Source organism: Loxodonta africana, chromosome 27 (genome assembly GCF_030014295.1).
Source record: "Loxodonta africana isolate mLoxAfr1 chromosome 27, mLoxAfr1.hap2, whole genome shotgun sequence".
Classification (NCBI taxonomy): Eukaryota; Metazoa; Chordata; class Mammalia; order Proboscidea; family Elephantidae; genus Loxodonta; species Loxodonta africana.
Window position 1 is genome coordinate 35,826,080 of NC_087368.1, and position 21,737 is coordinate 35,847,816.

The 21,737-nt window shown below is 42.9% G+C and overlaps 1 protein-coding gene across 12 annotated transcripts in view; it reads right to left on the minus strand.

Moving 5' to 3' along the window:
* LRRFIP2 (LRR binding FLII interacting protein 2) overlaps window positions 1–21,737 on the minus strand; it is a 113,306-nt gene that overhangs the window by 47,723 nt on the left and 43,846 nt on the right. For 2 of the 12 annotated variants that reach the window (XM_064277461.1, XM_064277462.1), the window contains exons 6-7: window positions 8,495–8,542; window positions 7,986–8,042 (exon numbers count right to left, since the gene is read on the minus strand). The exons of 8 other annotated variants lie outside the window; for them this stretch is intronic. In XM_064277461.1, coding sequence (XP_064133531.1) covers window positions 7,986–8,042; window positions 8,495–8,542 — 105 coding nt within the window. Of the gene's footprint in view, window positions 1–2,719; window positions 2,810–5,383; window positions 5,453–7,985; window positions 8,043–8,494; window positions 8,543–9,410; window positions 9,456–9,535; window positions 9,587–10,844; window positions 10,920–13,394; window positions 13,461–15,010; window positions 15,053–21,737 lie in introns of all 12 variants that reach the window. 2 more of the 12 variants (XM_003415704.4, XM_064277463.1) reach the window with 2 other exon arrangements.

Here is a 21,737-nt window from a genome sequence, read left to right on the forward strand (position 1 = left end):
CAGTGAAATGCACTGATTAACATTTAATGTCTTATTCTTAACCGTAAAGAAACTGCATATCTGAATAAACTGGCTTGTTGGAATATCTTTCAAAGCTCTTCTGCTAACGAATTAAAGAGAAAAGCAAACAGCGTTCAGAAATATAAAAACTCTTGTAAGTCTACTTGAAATTGTTCCTCATATTACCTCTCAAAAAAAACGACCCCCAAACTCACCCATTTTTGTAGTGGGCAATCAACTTAAACACTCTTACACTTCAGAGGTTGCAACACTGAACTTGTTCATGAAAACGTGGATTACACAGCTTTAGCAATCTTCTGACAGATTCCAGTTGTCGCAGTCCCAGCTGATCCTGCACCAAACCTCAAGGATTGTTAAGGCAGCAGAAAATACCTGGAGCAGCCGCACGGCAGCCCCGTGATCTGGGCTGCAGTGACTTGGCCAGAGCCTCCTCAGTTCTCACTTGTGAGGCCTGCGCTGCCTCTGCGCTGTCGTCTTCCATTCAGACAAAAAGCTAACTGAGGCCTGGCCTTCTTAGGGTCCCCATGCTCCACCAGCCATCCAGTCCCCACAGGTGCCAGCAGACAAGCTACAGTTCACGATGACGACCCAGATGGGGAAAAGGCTTGGAAATGAAATCGACTTAACTGTGTTTATTATATTAAGGTACAAAATTGCACCGCAGTCTTAAAATATTTATAGTGTAGTTTGTTCGGTGTAGTAACTGGATTCCAATCCTTTAACTTCTAATTTACATATACTGACTTGGATAATTAGAGCCCTGGTGACACAGTGGTTAAGAGCTTGGCTGTTAACCAAAAGGTCAGCAGTCTGAATTCACCAGCCACTCCTTGGAAACCCTATGGGGCAGTTCTATTCTATCCTATAGGGTCGCCAGGAGTCAGAATCAACTGGACGGCAACGGTTTGGGGTTTGTTTTTTTTTTTTCTGATTTGATAATGCTATTCAAAAACTATTTTTTGACCCAAGGTTGAGAAGAGAAAGCGTTGATATGTCATGGGATTGGTACAGCTACCTGGCCAACTCACTGGAACAGATCCATATACCTGCCTATTCCAAATAAAGGTAATCCAACAGAATGTGGAAATTACTGAACAGTATCATTAATATCACCTTCAAGTAAAATTAGGCCAAAGATAATTCAAAAACGGTTGCAGCAGTACATCAACAAGAGAAAAAAAAAATGGGGCTGGTCAGATCTGTCAACCTCTGCTCTAGAATTTTTTTCTTTTTAAGGGTTATATTTAATTAGCAGAAGCAGGAGAAATTTTAAAAACTGCCAACCTTTTCACTTCTGTGTAGTTACTCAAATAAATTGTCAACCAATGAGTATAAGAAGGGTATAATCACTAACTCCGACATCATAAACTAGAGGCAACTGAATTCAAAGCTTTTAGGAGAAAAAGTGTGCACAGTAAATTAAAGTTAATCATCTATACTTATGAAGAAAGAGGCTGCTAAGCAAACTACTAGACGATATTTCTGGAGAATGAATTGGTAGCCAGTTTTCCAAACCTGGAAAGAGCCACACTTAAATTATTTGCTAGGGTTAAATTAGTTCAGAAACAGCTATTTAAATATAATCGGCGAAGTGCTAATTATAAATAATTGTCATCTCTTCATTTAAAAATGAACGTGTAACTTTTCCATTAAGAAAGAATGCCTCTCATTCCCTCCAAAGTGCCTGATAAAGAGACACTGTTGGTCTGTGGGCAAAACAACACCAATACCAGCAATGGGGGAAATCAGGCTGCGGCTTCAAGATCAGGTGGACCCTGATCTGCTGGCTGGGGTTCCTGTCTTATGACAAATGCCCCAAGGAGCTCTACTGGACAGTCCTTCCTCCATTCAGTCCCTGATGAATGTGAAAGGAATGGAGAGGCATTTCTTCAAAACAGTGGCATAAGCCAAATGTTTAAAATCAATTCAGATTCTTCCCAGTTATTATAAACCAGTGACACCTTGAAACACCCGTTGCCATTGAGTCGATTTCAACTCACGGGGAGTATCACATTTTATTATGCAATCTCCAAAGTCTACCTAGAACTTCACAGACTCATCAAAACCAGGGAGGAAGAAAAAAATTTTTAAACTGATCAGGAACATTTGAGTATAGGCTGGATATTAGATAGTATTAAGGAATTACTTTTAATTTCATAACAGTTTCATAATTGGGAGCCCTGGTAGTGCAGTGGTTAAGAGCTCAGGCTGCTAACCAAAAGGTCAGCAGTTCAAGTCCACCAGCTGCTCCTTGGGAACCCTATGGGGCAGTTCTACTCTGTCCTGTAGCATTGCTATGAGTCGGAAACAACTTGGCTGCGACAGGTTTTTTAATGGTAAAAAAAATATTCTCAGACATGCATACTGAACGATTTATGAGTGAAATGTCTAGGATTTGCTTTAATATAATTCAGGAAGAAAAAAAGGGAATTAGAGGGAAAGGTTAAGAAATAGGTGAAACAAGACTAGAAAACTATTGATAATTACTGAAGCTAGTGATGGGTGCCACGGGGCCAATTTCCACAGATAGAATTTTTTTAAAAATCAGAACACATCAAGATGTACGTTCCAAAACAAAACACAATGTGTTTGATGTTAATATAGTCAAATAAATACTTCCTAGGCAGTCAGTAACGAACATGTTAGCCATCAGTCTCGAGCTGTGAGAGAACATAACCACTCCATGCAATCCACTCACGCTGCTCCAATCTGGGGTGCTGACGTCATCCACCTCTGAGACAACACTCCCCCTACGATTGGAGCGACTAAAATAATCAGCAGCAGAAACCTTTGAGTCAGAAAAAAATGAGATGCTTTAAAAGTTAAGAAAATAGAGAAGAAAAAGATAACATTGGCACACAGGGAAAAAGTTCTTTAATTTTTGTTTACAGTAAAAAACCAAACCCACTGCCGTCGAGTCGATGAAATGGGAAAAATGTTGCAATTAAGCTGCTCAAAAAAAGAAAAGGGGCTCCAAAATGATATCCCAACTCCCTAAAATAAGCTCTTTTATTCATCTTAACCAGAGCTCCCCACTACAGAGAGGAGCTCCTCCCCGAGAGCCAGCAAAGCCTCCAGTGTTCAAGACACGCGCCACTGTCAGCAGCAAGGTTTCTACGTAAAGCTTCCACTGTACTTCACAACGTCTGTAATTCATTATAGCTACCAACTCAGTGAAGCACATACATGTTGAATAAAGAATTACTTGCAGGGTACTATGCTTTTTGCCTAGTGTCCGTCGTTCCTTCCTCTTCCCAGGGCCAGAAACTGGAGGATAAAGCAACGGAGGGAAAGAAACGCCGGCCTCTTTGGTTCTCCAAACACGGGCAGTCCTTTCCCACCTTGGGCCTGGCACCTGCCTAGAAAGCTCTGCTCCCAGTTTTTCATGTAGCTGGCTCCTTCATCTCACATCTCAGGTCTCAGCTCAATGGTCAGTTCCTCAGAGAAACCTTCTCTGATCATCCCATCCTAGCAGCCACCCTCACACACAGCCACGCCTCAGTGTTCCCTGTAACATCAGCCTGCTTTTCTCTTCACAGTCCCTGAGATCTGCTTCCTTTCTGTTCCTTTCTTTACCAGCTTACTTTCTCTTTCACTAGAAATATGAGCTCCATGGAGTTAGAAATCTGGTCTGCCTGGTTTACCACGTCATTTCCAGCACTTAACACAGTGCCTCACCTACCCTATTTTTGTGAAACTACCTCATGGGTAGGGTGTGGTTGGTAAACGTACGTAGAAGGCACCCGTTATTTACATAAAAATATGGTAATAATACATAAACATTTATTGCATTCATAAATGAACACGTTTTTACTCACTCATCAGCTATTCTTTATCCCAGCTGCCTGTTTCTCTAGCTCCTTCCCTTCCAGGAAGGGAATTCAGAAGCCCACCAACAGAAAAAACAGCAAGCTTACAGCCAGAGGCTTTTTAAGGTCTACTACAATCAAGCAATAGTGTTTTTATTCAAAATAGTATAATGCAGCTTAGATTTGCATATACCTAATATTTATTGGCATCCACTGTCCTAGAATTTTGATAGCTATCTTCCATATAGTAATTCATTTAATCCACATACTAAGCCTCCCTACAGAGATCGCCATTAACCATCCCCACTGTACAAACAAAAAAACTGCCACTCGCACAACTAACAGGTAACGGAAGCAGGTTCAAGCCCAGGCAGCATTATTTTACAGTCCCGGACTTTTCCACTCCATCACTTTCCGGGGTGCCTTCGCATGTCTTCTCTTGTCCTTTCTTTCTAAGTTGTGAGCACCAGCACCAACTGGTTTACCAAGGGACCAAACAAAAAACCGACTCACGGCGACCTCATGTGTCTCAGAGTCAAACTGTCCTCCATGGAGTTTCCAGCGGCTGGTTTTCTGGGAGCAGATCACCAGGCCTTTCTTCTGAGGGGCCTCTGGGTGGACTCGACCCTCCAACCCTTCCTGCTAACCATCTGCACCACACCCAGGGATTCCAGCCGGCTGCCATGGAGCTGATTCTGACTGACAGCAACCTCACACGTCGGAACCAAAGGACCACAACTGCCTTAATTAGATCACAGAACTTCTGACAACAAATCTCACAATTATTTGGTGTTCTTCTTCTCTGTGAAGATTTCTAGTTCACAATTTTTCATGTAACATATACTAAAAGGTCTTCTATTTTTTATAAAAGAATTACAGCCTCTTGATTCCAGGGGTCTTTATTCTACCTCTAAACTAATACCATCCTCATCAATGTAATTTTCAAGTCAAGTCCTTAAAATAGAACAAAAAATGTCATTAGCTCACCATTAAATTTCCAGCTCCACCCAATGAATCACCTGAAATTATATCATTTGTACTCTAACATAGCTATTTGTTGTCTTTACAACTATTACTCTAATTGAAAGTCTAAGACCAGAATTTTTTTAACTTTGCCATCAGCATCAGCAACTCTTAAAAAAAGCTCACAAGTCTTATCAGAATGGATAAACACTGGTTAAACTCAAATACCACAGTAAGGAAACCAACTGATGGCAACATGAGTTTGTAATCCATAGTTATGAGTTTCGCACGATGTGAAAATTTTGCTTGAGAAACTTGAGAACCGTGCACATAAATGAGTTCACAAAATATCAACAAGGAATAAAAAAGTGAAAACTTCTGAAATACACAATGACTCATGGTGTGAGCTGTGAAAAGGCAAGTTATGAGTGAAAGTTTACACAGCCCACCGAGAGTATATATTCTCAGGAACGTATTTTTGAGGAAAATGTTCATTTTATCAAATGCACGTTTCACTTTCCATGGAGTTCATGTACCGACACAATGTGGTGATTTTTTAAATCATCGTGTTTGCATGCAGCCAGGCTCACCACACTCCCTCTTCGGCCACAGCTGGCACGACCAGAAGACGCAATGCTCTCAGCGTCGTCGGCGGCAAACTATAGATATTAACAGGAGATAGTGAAAAAGATGCGATTTCACTGCAGATCTTACCTGACAGGGAGCACATTAGGTAAGATTTGGGGAGGCACAGGAATACTCCACGTAACCATTACGTTTAGCGCAGTCTACAGTGTACCGTTAAACAGAGAAGCTGTTTCAGGGTACAATGAGCTTTCATTAATAAACAGCAAAAGACATTTCCAAAAGGAAGAAAGAATAAAATAGAACCCTACCTTTTATGTAAATTAAATTGGGGGGGGTATTAGTAAACTAGCCAAAACCAACCAGGGATTTCATGCTTTTTAAACCTCCAAGCCCTCTGAGATCCCATCAGAGGTCAAATCAGAAATATTAATGTTTTAGTTTGAGAAAGAAAGGTAAAAGAATATTTTAGTTAAATGATGTAAGTCAAAGGCAGAATTTCCTACCAGCAAGGACACTGGAACGATGATTCTTATTTTCCTTTATTTATTGCTATGCAACTAGTGGAGAGCTTTCCAACATCACTGTACACAAGGCACTCTTCCTTCTGCTTCACCAGCAGAAGACTCATCTTGGGCACATGTAGTTTATCTCCATTCTGACGTCACTAACAGACCATTTTAACGTCACTAAGGAACCATTCTGACATCAGTAAGGAAAGAACTCTGAACCTTATTTCCAAATAATATATGAGGACAGGGTCCTACACTTCAGTGAACATATTTCATCATAATTTTGTTTGTAAGGAGCCACCACACTGAGTACATTAAAAATGGCACCCAGCCCAAGAATCACCAAGTGGAACTTTACTGAAGAGTAGGTTAAAAATAAATTCCTTTACTATGTGAAAACCTCTTCAACTCCTTAAACATCCCTGTGTAATTTTCTGTTGTTTAATACAGGAGTAGCAATCTTAGAAGCACCACTTGGAAATGGCAGGAGAACTGAGCCAAACAAACCTATAAAAGAAAGCCTGTATCTCTCAACTGGTTAACTCCACAAGGTAACCTTTGTTGACCATTAAGAAACTGCTTCAATAATTTCTTCACCTTTGGCCTTGTCAAGGATAACGAAGTAGTTCCTAAAATCATCACTTGCTATTGGTAATTACTACAGGGTTTTTTTTTTGGGGGGGGGGTAGGGTGGGCAATCTAATAATAACCAGCTGCTGTCGAGTCGATTCCAACTCACAGTGACTCTACAAGACAGAGTAGAACTGCCCCACAGGGTTTTCCAAGGTGTAGCTGGTGGATTTGAACTGTTGACCTTTTTGGTTAGCAGCTGAGCTCTTAACCACTGTGCCACCAGGGCTCCAATTTCACAATATACATCATAATTTAAATACATATGCTCTTTGACCCCATCATTTCACAATTACCTTGCAGGTCTCATGTAAGTATTTTTGTGAACTATCTTGTTATCCTTGACAAGGCCAAAGGTGGAGAAATTATTGAAGCAGTTTCTTAATGGTCAACAAAGGTTATTCTGTGGAGTGCACCAGTTGAGAGATATAAAACCCAACCCAGTGCCCTCGAGTCGATTCCAAGCTTTCTTTTATAGGTATGTTTGGCTCAGTTCTCCTGCCATTTCCAAATGGCACTTCCAAGTGGCATTTCCAAGATTGTCACTCCTATATTTAAAAAAAAAAGCCACTTCCATGTTCACTGTACAAGTTTGTAGTAGCAAAACTCTGACAACCTAAATGCTCGTTAATAGGGGAATAATTCAAAAAATGCAGTCTATATACTAATAGAATAATATACTGCCATTTTTTTTAATGTGCTGATATGAAACAATCTCCAGGAGACACAAAGTGAGAAAAGTAAAAAACATGGCTTACTTAAAAAAAGAAAAAAAAAAACCTTTTAAAATGTCAAGGAGTAGTATGTACGTGAAAATAAAGGACACTCATAAATGGGTAAGATCTCTGGAAGGATACACGAGAACAAAGGCTACATTTGAGGAATGGAAACAGGGACGGCCAGGGGACTTTTACTCTAGCAATTACTTTGGCAATTGCTTTTACTTTAAGCAATTATTACTTTCATAAATTAAAAAGACTTTTTAATACTCTAGAAAGATCTGGTGATTAGAGCTATCCCTGTTGTGTCTTTTACATAATAAATTTTAGAAGCGAATTTGTCTCACTTCTTTTCCTTCCAGATATAAGAGCTGGCAAACAGGTGAAACGGCACATTGCAGGAAGCAAGGACGGAAGGAGAAACACAGGACAGCCAATCCATAAACTAACCTATCATCACTGAAAAGACAAGACGTGCCACAGGAATGGCAATTAAATACACAAACTAAAGAAATTCTAAAGGCACTGGCTGCAGGCTCGTTAAGACACTGCACGCAAAGTCGTATTCACACAGGAACTACCAATTAGGACAAATGGGTGCCTGAGTTTGTGAACTAAGGAAAAACCAGCATCCAGACACAGAAGAGTGCAGCACAGCGCACCTGCAACATGCTGAACGGTGAGCAGAGGTTAGCGAAACAAGCAGAAAGTTCTCACAAAGCACGCCAAGAGGACCCACAGCTCACCACAGGGCTGTTCCGGGGTAGACTCAGTCTTGATGAGCAGTAACTGTATTCCGATGGCTGTCACATTTCCGAAAAGAGAGGTTTGACAAAGACAATCAGCTCCTTTTCCTGCTGGGAACACTTCAGTGACTCTAGGTCTAACTCTGCTCCTGGTTCCCAGGGAGAAGGTGAACTTACTCCCTGGTCTGGAACTCCGCCTCATGCCCACCCTCGAGTCTAGCAGCCCACAGCGAGAGGGAGAGGCGAGAGAGGGCATGCCCTGAACAGCGCTGGTCTCATCCTCTTCCCATGCAAGAAAACAGGTGTTTCGACCTGTATTCCCATCATACTTCAGGTCGTGACTTCCAGCAGGCAGTTCTCACAGCTTGGGCAAGAGTCACAATGGCTAACCGAATGAATGGATCGCAGCTTACAGGTAATTACAGGTCAGGTGGAATTACTTTTTCTTTGTAAGCAGAAGTGCCCACCTACGCATCCCCGTTTCACCACCTCCCCCTGGTCAGACTTACAGTTCGAGAACTATAAGGGTTATATAATCCACCATCGTGCAGTGATGCCTAAAGAACAAAGGAAATACCATTTATCTACTCAGGATCAAAGTTACATTGAAAACGGCGTAACTTCTTCGCAGTATTGAGTTCCAAAAAAGTTTTGAAGACTGGAATAAGTGCACAGCCTCCCAAGGTGAGGACTCTGATGGATATAACATTCATTTATATGCACAAATTCCCACATCAGTCTCATTAAAACTTCAAGCTCACACTTCATTAGAAAAGCCCCACTGGTGACTGTATTTCATCATTATGTTATAAAACTAGGAGAACTAATATTTATGAATTAATCCTCTCAAAAGAGGGAACAGGGCAGAAGAGAAAACTGAGGTACCAAAAGCATCTTGTGCACTGTCACCATAAAATGAAGTCACAAAGCTTCAGGTTCCCAGTCCACTAAAACACACCACAGCAAACAACAGCTTGAGAGCAACTTGAGAGCAACCTGCACACGACACAGAGCTATCGTTTCTGCTTTTCTAGTCAGCTTCTTGCTTTATTAGAGCCCAGTGCTAACCGTGGCCAAGGTCCCAGCAACAGGCTGAGCCAAAGGAAAAAATGGCGTCCTTTACGTGGGCAGCCACCTCACAGAAGTGTATGAGCGTGGCGGGAGCCATGCAAGTCAGTCCCCCTTGCAGGAAACGGACTCTAAGCAAGGGCCTACGGACGGCCAGGCATCTCCCTGTGAAGGGAGGCTGTTTATTCTTACTACACTAAGGTTGTGACTTTTAAGCACAGGCAGCACGATCTGCAGTACACTAGGCGACAGAGCCACGTGCCCCTGATGGTTTTGGAGGAAAGCTGCCAAGCCACAGCCAACATCACCACGCCAGCATCTCCAGTACTGCACACGCTGAAAGTGGAAAACACAAACCAGACTGGCACTTCTCAGCAGACCAGGACTGGCTATAGGGGAGGCCTACGAGAAAAGCGCATCGTTAAAGGTAAAGAGAAGTAACTGGCAGCTGTGAAGGCAACACGCCCGCAGAAGGTACTGACCCTGCGACTCTTAGACGTTGCCAGGGGGTCACTGTACAGTGAAGAGCACTGCTGGGAAACAAAACAAGACAAATAAGCAAAAAACAAAAACAAAGGAGGATCAGTCTCACCATTGTGAGCTCATATGCCCCAAGTTTATGACCTCATAATTCACTAGCAATTTCTGAGTGCTTAAGGTAGACAAGAAACAATGTGAGAAATACTTAAGTCATTAAGACACCTTTTCGAACACCAATTTTGAGGATAAGAAAAAAACATTCAGAACAGTTTTCTATAAATGTGCTTAGTCTTATTAGTCTCTGAAGATCACTGCTAAGAGACAGGATGGCAACCTGAGAAGACACTGAGGAGGAGAGGCTCACAGGACAGGGAGTATGGCAAAGGGAGGCTGGACCCCTCAGTCACCAGCAGCTCCCGTGATACTTTCAATGATCTGGTGACAGACTCTTAATGGGCTTAGTCTGGTTATTGGGGGACCAGGTAAATGATCTCTGAGTTATGGCTTCAAACACTGTCCCAAATAGATTAGAAAACCTGTATTTCAAAACAAGCCAAGGACAAAGTGCCTTAATCAGATAAACTGCACCAGTCACAATGAACTCCATGCACTAAGGGCACACTTCTTACAAAGGAATTCCTTTTCCTGATGTCATTCGAGGACACGATTTTCAGTCCTCACAAACGCCATCAGACATGGAAAAGACAGCACCAAAGCTGCATGTACAGGTTTTATAAAATGAATTATTTTACATGTACTGTGTGTCACATACTCAATGCACATTTTAATTACATGGTTTGCCAAATGCCTTGAAAAAGCAAAAGATCCTAACATTAAACAAATAATGCCTTCTCATTTATCCCTTTATAGTTCAGATTCTCACATGTTAGCGCTTTTATTAAAAGGGTACCCACCATGAAATATCCTGATGCCTTCAGCTGACTCTGAAATGCATCAAATAAGATGGACTGGCAGACGGATAATTGTGATAAAGGAAATCTAGTAAAGCGCTAACTGCAGAATCTACGTAGTGGGCACACGGTGTGCACTGTACAATTCTGTGAACTTTGCTGTCTGTCTTAAACTGCTCATTAAAAACACTGAAAAAACGGTATTCACAATTATGGTGACTCAGCAGTTCCCCTTTTTAAAAACACACTCACAGAAACTATGTGAACTCAGTTACCAAAACCTGATACATGCACACTCACAGATCAGTTCTAACTAGTCAAAACACACAAGTGGCAGAAGGAAGTTAGCAGTGTGTTAAATTTGGATGAAACACACAAAGCCGAAGCACTTCCGACAAACCCGAGTGTAGCAGGCAGAGGTGGGTTTGCTATGTCTAAGACTGCTATAGTTTCTCTGGTCGAAGTAGAGTCCACTCTGGAAGAAGTAAAAGCAAACACATTCTTCTTAGATTACTGCTAATACTACCCCAGCAATAGTCTGAACACACGAAGGCAAGCTCTGATATCCCCAACCCCCTTCTCCTGTTACTACCCCAGCAATAGTCTGAACACACGAAGGCAAGCTCTGATATCCCCAACCCCCTTCTCCTGTTACTACCCCAGCAATAGTCTGAACACACGAAGGCAAGCTGTGATATCCCCAACCCCCTTCTCCTGTTACTACCCCAGCAATAGTCTGAACACACGAAGGCAAGCTCTGATATCCCCAACCCCCTTCTCCTGTTACTACCCCAGCAATAGTCTGAACACACGAAGGCAAGTGTTGATATCCCCAACCCCCTTCTCCTGTTACTACCCCAGCAATAGTCTGAACACACGAAGGCAAGCTCTGATATCCCCAACCCCCTTCTCCTGTTACTACCCCAGCAATAGTCTGAACACACGAAGGCAAGCTCTGATATCCCCAACCCCCTTCTCCTGTTACTACCCCAGCAATAGTCTGAACACACGAAGGCAAGCTCTGATATCCCCAACCCCCTTCTCCTGTTACTACCCCAGCAATAGTCTGAACACACGAAGGCAAGCTCTGATATCCCCAACCCCCTTCTCCTGTTACTACCCCAGCAATAGTCTGAACACACGAAGGCAAGCTCTGATATCCCCAACCCCCTTCTCCTGTTACTACCCCAGCAATAGTCTGAACACACGAAGGCAAGCTCTGATATCCCCAACCCCCTTCTCCTCCAAAACAATGTCTTTAAAGCATCGGATCATGTTTGAAAGTAAAAATTAAAATAATTATTGTGTCTCTCAAAAAAGGCATTAAAGTTGAACTAATTTCAAATCATTACCAATATTATTACTTTAAAAACAAAAAATAAACCCTCAGTCAAAATGAAATGGAAATAAGTGATTTATTTAAGTGTCATACTTAGGAATGTCCTTGGAAAATCCAGTGCAACTAAATAATTACTACTTTTACAATCCCTTTGGCAAAGCCACAGAAATGATTAAATAGTCATTCGATTCCAAACTTCGCCTAGCCTATTTGTCAAAATAAACTGATGAGATTAAGTTATTTAAAAAAGAGAGAGCTAAATATGGTTAGTTTAAACTATCTGCAGCAGCTTCATTTCCAATACGAGCACAAAACCACCACTTCAAACACTGTTTTTACCTGAGAGGGAGAAAGGCATCATGAAATTCCTGCTCCAATTTCTCTAGTCATGTTTTTTACTCAAGGCTAAGCAACTTCAGGCAATTACTGACTTAAAGACCCACTGATGATAAACAGCTATGGTGGCACAGTGGTTAGGCGCTCGACTGCCAAATGAAAGGTCGGTGGTTCGAACCCGCCAGCCCCACTTTGGGAGAACAGTATGGCAGTCTGCTTCATAAAGATTACAGCCTTGGAAACCCTCTGGAGTAGTTCTACTCTGGCCTATAGGGCTGCTAGGAGTCGGAATGGACTCCACAGCAGTGGGTTTGGTTTTTTGGTTTTCCACTGATCACACTGTGATCCAGACACCCCCAGTCTGCCCCCTGCCCTAGCCACTGCTGGCCCTGTCTTCCTGCACCACTCACACCCTCGCTGAGGTGCCATAACTCACCTCTCACCAGGGCTCCCAAACATCTCACCCTCCAGGGCCTCTCAGGAACATCTTCTCCATGACATTTGCCCCTCCCTCCTCACACCAACCAAAGCCTCCCAACCCCCTCCCCACTCCACCAAAGGTCAGAGCCCCTTCCGTGGGAACCCTGAGGTTAGCAGGGAACTGGGACTGCACTCCTTCACCAGTACCCCTATGGCAGCCTGACAGGAATGAGGTGCTCCAAGCACCCCAAGTGGGTATTCTGGGGATGCCGTTCCCCCACAGAAATGGTCTCCCAGGAGGCTGGAATGGACAACACCGTCAGTTCTGTAGTTTAGTTACATCACACGTTAAAGAGATTTCAGCCAGCTAGCAGGGAACTCTGCCATTTCACGTCGTCATTTCTACCGGAAGACGCATTCCACCTTCCCAACATCTGACCTACAAACACATTTTCCACTGTGAGTTGGAGCCAACTTGACAGCACCCAACAACATAATACCAAAACTAAATCAAATCAAATTTCTAAAATAAGGACATCACTAAACCTATTCTTAAGGTCTAATCCAAAGGACAGCTGATAAATGAAAATACCTTCTTAATGAGCTTCTCGTGATACCGTACAGCCTCTAGCCCCTGGGGTTAGCATACGTTAACTTTGACATTAAATCTTCTAAATGAAAACAAGATTATTTTTAATGGGGTTCTGATAAACCATGTAACAACACACTATCAACTTTCGATAATGCTTTAGGAGCACCCCAAAGCAGTCATAATTCTTACGTCCACTGAAAACAATCAGTGGCTTTTTCAGCAGCAGGAGGTGCATGCAGACAGACCAGACACCAAGGACTAACCAGCGGATCTCTACGAGAGCCAGAAGACCTCTTCTTCACGCTGTGAGAGTGACTGTGGGAACAACTCTGAAAGTAAAGGTTTTAAATTAACTTCAAGGGCAAAGTTTTCCAAGTAATTTCATAAAGTGAAACTTTACATTATACACACAAAAAGGGTCTATATGAGAAAAAGAGTAGTCTACATGCAACCTGCTCCCCTGTGTTAGTACCCGACTCACTGCACCTGAGTGGCCAACATACATGGCCCCATACTCCCCTCTGTTAGTACCCGACTCACTGCACCTGAGTGGCCAACATATACGGCCCCTCTAAATTCACACCTGTACTCTCCCCCAATCCCCTGCTGCCCAGCACCCAACTCACTGTCCAGCCAGCTACAGAAAATTTAATTAGGACTCACAGCCAGCCGGGAAATGTGCGGGGACCTTCACCCTACACCTCATTAGAGTCCTTCTACCTTTTTTTGAAAGGTTTGGTTGACAAGAGAGTCTACCCCCTTCTACTGTCCCCCTTACCTAGGGGAAAACAGGCCAAAAAGAAACCCTTTGGATCATCCAAAACAGGACAGAACAAATACGACACCGCACTGCCCCAGGCTGTACTTTCAGCCCAAGTTGGTGGACCCACGGCAGGTGCTGCTCAGGAGGAAAATGTCTCAGGTGTAACCGGCTACCCAGCATAGGAGGAGCCTTACTAGACAATCAGCTTATATGAGGAAACTTGGAAGAAAGGGCTGTCTCAGTATACAACTTCTGCTGGGGTACCAAGAGTCATGTGTGTATGAGGGGGCGGGTGACACTACTAAAAAGGTCAAATGGCAAAAAAGAAGTCAATCTACGTATGCACTGCGGGCCTGAAATGAGGGGTGCACCTACGAGTACCCTACCTATCATCTGCCACAGGCAGAACGCTACCTGCTCTAGGCAAGCCATCTCACACATGTGCAGCTAGCCTTAAATTCGATGATTACAAATTCATTTTTAGACTATGTATATCTTTTTATATATTACCCTGAACATTTTAAGAGATCCCTGTATATCTAGAAACTCAGGAAACCTACCGACATAATATTAACCCAAGAAAAGCATGCTATAGCTTAACCCCTTGGTTAAAATGACACAAAAAAGAAAAAAAAAAAAAAGAAATCAAACCGAAATGCTCAGACATACTGATGTCTCTGGTTTCACCTAGACTGCTGGGAGCTTCTGTTAGTGACTTTACACCTGCTAGCTTGTGACACACAGTGAGAGGCACAGCTGGTCCGGTGCTATGCAGCTCAGTGGGTCACTAAGTAGTGCTGGGAAAGTGTCTTACGGGGCAGTGAGTGTGGACCAGCTGGCTGGTTCATCATTTTAGGAAAAGATGCTGTTACTGCCAATCACTGTCCCAAATAGGGAAGCAAGTAATTTTTATCTGGTCTTGAAATTCTAAAAGAAAAAACATTATTCATTTGACAGACTATGCTACCGTTAGAAAACAGGTTTTGCTTTGTTAGCCATACATGTCCCCCACAGCATCATAACAGGCCTGGGAAAGTGAGTCATAACCTATGATGAGTGTCACCAGGTGTCCACAAAGCAGAAGGCTACATTTACACAGAGTCACGCGCTACGTACTAACGATGAAAGCCTTGGGGATCTATCCTTGACAGCGTCATACTGGATTTCAGAAAAAGGTGAGAGTTGGTTGTATTTCCAAATTCAGAAACATAAAGAGAAAAAAAAAGTAACATTTGCAAAATTATTAAAAGTCCAGCACTATTTTTTAAATTCAGATATCAACAAATGCTAAGGTTACTGCATTCGAGTTAAAGAATATTCTTCCCCCCTGTCGCTAAACTGTAGGCTTAAAACTGCATATCTATTTATCTTTTGAACCACAGAACTCATAATCGTAAAGGTGAGAATTCCATCTCGGGACACAACAGCACAGAACACCTTCAGGACCTTTAAATGCAGGGATTAAGCGTTCTGAAGTCAAAAGACGCTTTACTTTTCATCATCTTGACTGTTACCATCATTGCCCATCATTTGAAACATAGACAGGCAATGAGGCAAGAGTCCATACTGCAGGCTCAAGCTTACGAAAAACAACAGCAGCATCAAAACTGGGGCAGTTCCTTTGGATTTGCTTGAAGAAACGCATCTGAAAGACTTCCTTCCTCTAAGAACCTTCCCCATTAAAAATGCTGAACAAACTTGCAAAATGGGGTCAGATCAAAGCATATATACAAGTGCGACATTAAATGTGAATCAAAGAAAAATACATGAAATTCATGTTAAGAACAGAAAACCCACATTTTATGTAGGGTCCTTAAAAAAAAAAAAAGTAAAACATGTAATACCACATTTCTAATCCAAGTAACTAAATTAAGTAATAGCTACTGTACTTAGATTTGTGGTTTCCAAACACTGTTGCTTTAAGCATTCTGACTTACATGTCTAAAGCCATCTCAGCCAGGACACAACGTATAAAACAAAGCAATGAACAAGTTCCTCTGGTGGTTTAAATATTGTTTGGTAAATGGATCTTTGGAGCGCAGTGGTTAAAAGGTCGACTCGCTAACCAGTAGGCTGGCAGTTCAAACGCACCAGCTGTTCCTTCGAAACCCTATGGGGCAGTTCTACTCTGTCCTATAGGGTCGCTATGAGTCAGAATTGACTGGACAGCACTGGGGTTTTTCTGTGGTTCATACCCACTGAGAATATTTTTTTTTTTTTTTTTACCCACTGAGAATATTAGGGAGCACTACTTAAAAACCTAACCTAAAGTCATGCTTTCCTAACTGCAGGCTGTAGCCCATTAATAGCTCATGAAATCAATTTAGCAGTTTTAACCGGCATTTTCAAAAAAAAACGAAATAGAAAAGAAAATATTAGAGTGTACAATGCACATTAAGAGTAAATGCTAGTTTGTGGAGTTCTGTTCCAGTGATACACTTTAAAAGCTTGTACATACATAAAAACACACCTGCATCTATCTGCTAGACCACTATGTAAAATGCATTTCTAGTTTAAACTACACTAGAAAACCATATGTTACACATTCTAATTCTAATTAGGCATTAAACTACTAGTTCAGATAGAACAAAGCCCCTCCCCTGGTGCCCAATCACAGGGTCATTTAAAAAAGGTATTGCAGAAGCCTTAAAAAATATATTTCATAAGCATAGGGCTAAGTGATACAGTTTAACCCCTCATATAAATTCAGTGAAAATGATACTATAATACATACCAAAAAGTAATGGGACAGAAAAATCTTCATTTGCATACTTATATTTCCATGAAGGAGCCCTGGAAGACTCAACTGCTAACCAAGAGGTCGGCATTTCGAATTCACCAGCTGCTCCTTGGAAACTCTATGGGGCAGTTCTACTCTGTCTGATAGGGTCACCATGCGTTGGAAATCAACTCGACAGCAATGGGTTTGGCACTTTTTATTGTTATTATCCTGAAACTACCAGAAAAGACAGGCAATACTGTTATTATTACATGTGTAACAAAACTATTTATCCAAATTTGTCTAAAATACATAATGAAACTTTCCAAGGTGTTACTTGCCTGAAAACAAAGTTCCTTCTCTACAGAAATTTCATTTACTTTTCTCAGTTAGTAGCTAACCCGTTTGTTTAAAAAGAAAAGGAAAAAACATGATCAAAACACGTATTACCCAAGCCACAAATTCTAGTAAATAAACTACTCCTTCCTTCCAACCAGATAAGAGTCCGTTGAAGACAGTAGCCGTCTTATTTCTTCAGCATAGAATTTAACACAGTCAAATTGAAATTAATCTATTTCAACTTCCCTTTTCCTGAACATACGGTTGAGTTCAGTTGCTTTTTAAAAATTGCTGAACCTATCTGATAGAGAAATCCATGACTTGGACATCCAAACAGCTCCCAGGACTTGGGCGAAAGATAAAGAACACGTGTAACTAGAAACGGTTGATATTTATGTCATTTTAAAAACAAAAGATTCCTCAAAGGAGAAAAAAATTGAAAATATCAATGGCTCTTTTTTTTCTAGCAAAAATGTTTCCAAATTTGTTATTAACACTAATCCAAAAAACAATTTTTTTAACCCTCAGAACAATTTACCCGTAAGTTTTTATTTGGAAACAAAATAAAACATACATCAAAGAGGGTGTGGACACAAAATTCACTGAGTATCAATTTCTATCAGAATGTACCTATTTCTCAAAACTCCAGAACACTGAGCATCAACCAGCAGTGAATGGGTAACACCTAACACCAACACTGAGTGTCTACCAGCAGTGAACGGGTAATACCTAACACGGACACTGAGAGTCTACCAGCAGTGAATGGGTAATACTTAACATGGACACTGAGCGTCTACCAGCAGTGAATGGGTAATACCTAACACGGACACTGAGAGTCTACCAGCAGTGAATGGGTAATACCTAACACGGACACTGAGAGTCTACCGGCAGTGAATGGGTAATACCTAACACCGACACTGAGAGTCTACCGGCAGTGAATGGGTAATACCTAACACGGACACTGAGAGTCTACCAGCAGTGAATGGGTAATACCTAACACGGACACTGAGAGTCTACCGGCAGTGAATGGGTAATACCTAACACCAACACTGAGAGTCTACCAGCAGTGAATGGGTAATACCTAACACGGACACTGAGAGTCTACCAGCAGTGAATGGGTAATACCTAACACCAACACTGAGAGTCTACCAGCAGTGAATGGGTAATACCTAACACGGACACTGAGAGTCTACCGGCAGTGAATGGGTAATACCTAACACCAACACTGAGAGTCTACCAGCAGTGAATGGGTAATACCTAACACCAACACTGAGAGTCTACCAGCAGTGAATGGGTAATACCTAACACCAACACTGAGAGTCTACCAGCAGTGAATGGGTAATACCTAACACGGACACTGAGAGTCTACCGGCAGTGAATGGGTAATACCTAACACCAACACTGAGAGTCTACCAGCAGTGAATGGGTAATACTTAACATGGACACTGAGCGTCTACCAGCAGTGAATGGGTAATACTTAACATGGACACTGAGCGTCTACCAGCAGTGAATGGGTAATACTTAACATGGACACTGAGCGTCTACCAGCAGTGAATGGGTAATACTTAACATGGACACTGAGAGTCTACCAGCAGTGAATGGGTAATACCTAACACGGACACTGAGAGTCTACCAGCAGTGAATGGGTAATACCTAACACCAACACTGAGAGTCTACCAGCAGTGAATGGGTAATACCTAACACGGACACTGAGAGTCTACCAGCAGTGAATGGGTAATACCTAACACCAACACTGAGCGTCTACCAGCAGTGAATGGGTAATACCTAACGCCAACACTGAGCGTCTACCAGCAGTGAATGGGTAATACTTAACATGGACACTGAGCGTCTACCAGCAGTGAATGGGTAATACTTAACAGGGACACTGAGCGTCTACCAGCAGTGAATGGGTAATACCTAACACCGACACTGAGAGTCTACCAGCAGTGAATGGGTAATACCTAACACGGACACTGAGCGTCTACCGGCAGTGAATGGGTAATACTTAACATGGACACTGAGCGTCTACCAGCAGTGAATGGGTAATACTTAACAGGGACACTGAGCGTCTACCAGCAGTGAATGGGTAATACCTAACACCAACACTGAGAGTCTACCAGCAGTGAATGGGTAATACCTAACACCAACACTGAGAGTCTACCAGCAGTGAATGGGTAATACCTAACACCAACACCGAGCGTCTACCGGCAGTGAATGGGTAATACCTAACACGGACACTGAGCGTCTACCAGCAGTGAATGGGTAATACCTAACACGGACACTGAGAGTCTACCAGCAGTGAATGGGTAATACTTAACATGGACACTGAGCGTCTACCAGCAGTGAATGGGTAATACCTAACACGGACACTGAGAGTCTACCGGCAGTGAATGGGTAATACCTAACACGGACACTGAGCGTCTACTGGCAGTGAACGGGTAATACCTAACACCAACACCGACCGCCTACCGGCAGTGAATGGGTAATACCTAACACGGACACTGAGAGTCTACCGGCAGTGAATGGGTAATACCTAACACCAACACTGAGAGTCTACCAGCAGTGAATGCATAAATACCTAACACCAACACTGAGAGTCTACCAACAGTGAATGGGTAATACCTAACACCAACACTGAGAGTCTACCAGCAGTGAATGGGTAATACCTAACACGGACACTGAGAGTCTACCAGCAGTGAATGGGTAAATACCTAACACGGACACTGAGCGTCTACCAGCAGTGAATGGGTAATACCTAACACCAACACTGAGAGTCTACCGGCAGTGAATGCGTAAATACCTAACACCAACACTGAGAGTCTACCAGCAGTGAATGGGTAATACCTAACACGGACACTGAGAGTCTACCAGCAGTGAATGGGTAAATACCTAACACGGACACTGAGCGTCTACCAGCAGTGAATGGGTAATACCTAACACCAACACTGAGAGTCTACCGGCAGTGAATGCGTAAATACCTAACACCAACACTGAGAGTCTACCAGCAGTGAATGGGTAATACCTAACACGGACACTGAGAGTCTACCAGCAGTGAATGGGTAAATACCTAACACGGACACTGAGCGTCTACCAGCAGTGAATGGGTAATACCTAACACCAACACTGAGAGTCTACCGGCAGTGAATGCGTAAATACCTAACACCAACACTGGGAGTCTACCGGCAGTGAATGTGTAAATACCTAACACCAACACCAAGAGTCTAACGGCAGTGAATGGGTAAATACCTAACACCAACACTGAGAGTCTACCAGCAGTGAATGGGTAATACCTAACACGGACACTGAGCGTCTACCAGCAGTGAATGGGTAATACCTAACACCAACACTGAGAGTCTACCGGCAGTGAATGCGTAAATACCTAACACCAACACTGAGAGTCTACCGGCAGTGAATGTGTAAATACCTAACACCAACACCGAGAGTCTAACGGCAGTGAATGGGTAAATACCTAACGCCAACACTGAGTGTCTACCGGCAGTGAATGGGTAAATACCTAACACCAACACTGAGAGTCTACCAGCAGTGAATGGGTAATACCTAACACGGACACTGAGAGTCTACCAGCAGTGAATGGGTAAATACCTAACACGGACACTGAGAGTCTACCGGCAGTGAATGCGTAAATACCTAACACCAACACTGAGAGTCTACCAGCAGTGAATGGGTAATACCTAACACGGACACTGAGAGTCTACCAGCAGTGAATGGGTAAATACCTAACACGGACACTGAGCGTCTACCAGCAGTGAATGGGTAATACCTAACACCAACACTGAGAGTCTACCGGCAGTGAATGGGTAATACCTAACGCCAACACTGAGTGTCTACCGGCAGTGAATGGGTAATACCTAACGCCAACACTGAGAGTCTACCGGCAGTGAATGGGTAATACCTAACACGGACACTGAGAGTCTACCAGCAGTGAATGGGTAATACCTACACCAACACTGAGCGTCTACCAGCAGTGAACGGGTAACACCTAACACCGACACTGAGTGTCTACCGGCAGTGAATGGGTAATACCTAACACGGACACTGAGCGTCTACCGGCAGTGAATGGGTAATACCTAACACGGACACTGAGCGTCTACCAGCAGTGAATGGGTAATACCTAACACGGACACTGAGAGTCTACCAGCAGTGAATGGGTAAATACCTAACACGGACACTGAGAGTCTACCGGCAGTGAATGCGTAAATACCTAACACCAACACTGAGAGTCTACCAGCAGTGAATGGGTAATACCTAACACGGACACTGAGAGTCTACCAGCAGTGAATGGGTAAATACCTAACACGGACACTGAGCGTCTACCAGCAGTGAATGGGTAATACCTAACACCAACACTGAGAGTCTACCGGCAGTGAATGGGTAATACCTAACGCCAACACTGAGTGTCTACCGGCAGTGAATGGGTAATACCTAACGCCAACACTGAGAGTCTACCGGCAGTGAATGGGTAATACCTAACACGGACACTGAGAGTCTACCAGCAGTGAATGGGTAATACCTACACCAACACTGAGCGTCTACCAGCAGTGAACGGGTAACACCTAACACCGACACTGAGTGTCTACCGGCAGTGAATGGGTAATACCTAACACGGACACTGAGCGTCTACCGGCAGTGAATGGGTAATACCTAACACGGACACTGAGCGTCTACCAGCAGTGAATGGGTAATACCTAACACGGACACTGAGAGTCTACCAGCAGTGAATGGGTAATACTTAACGCCAACACAGCGTCTACCGGCAGTGAATGG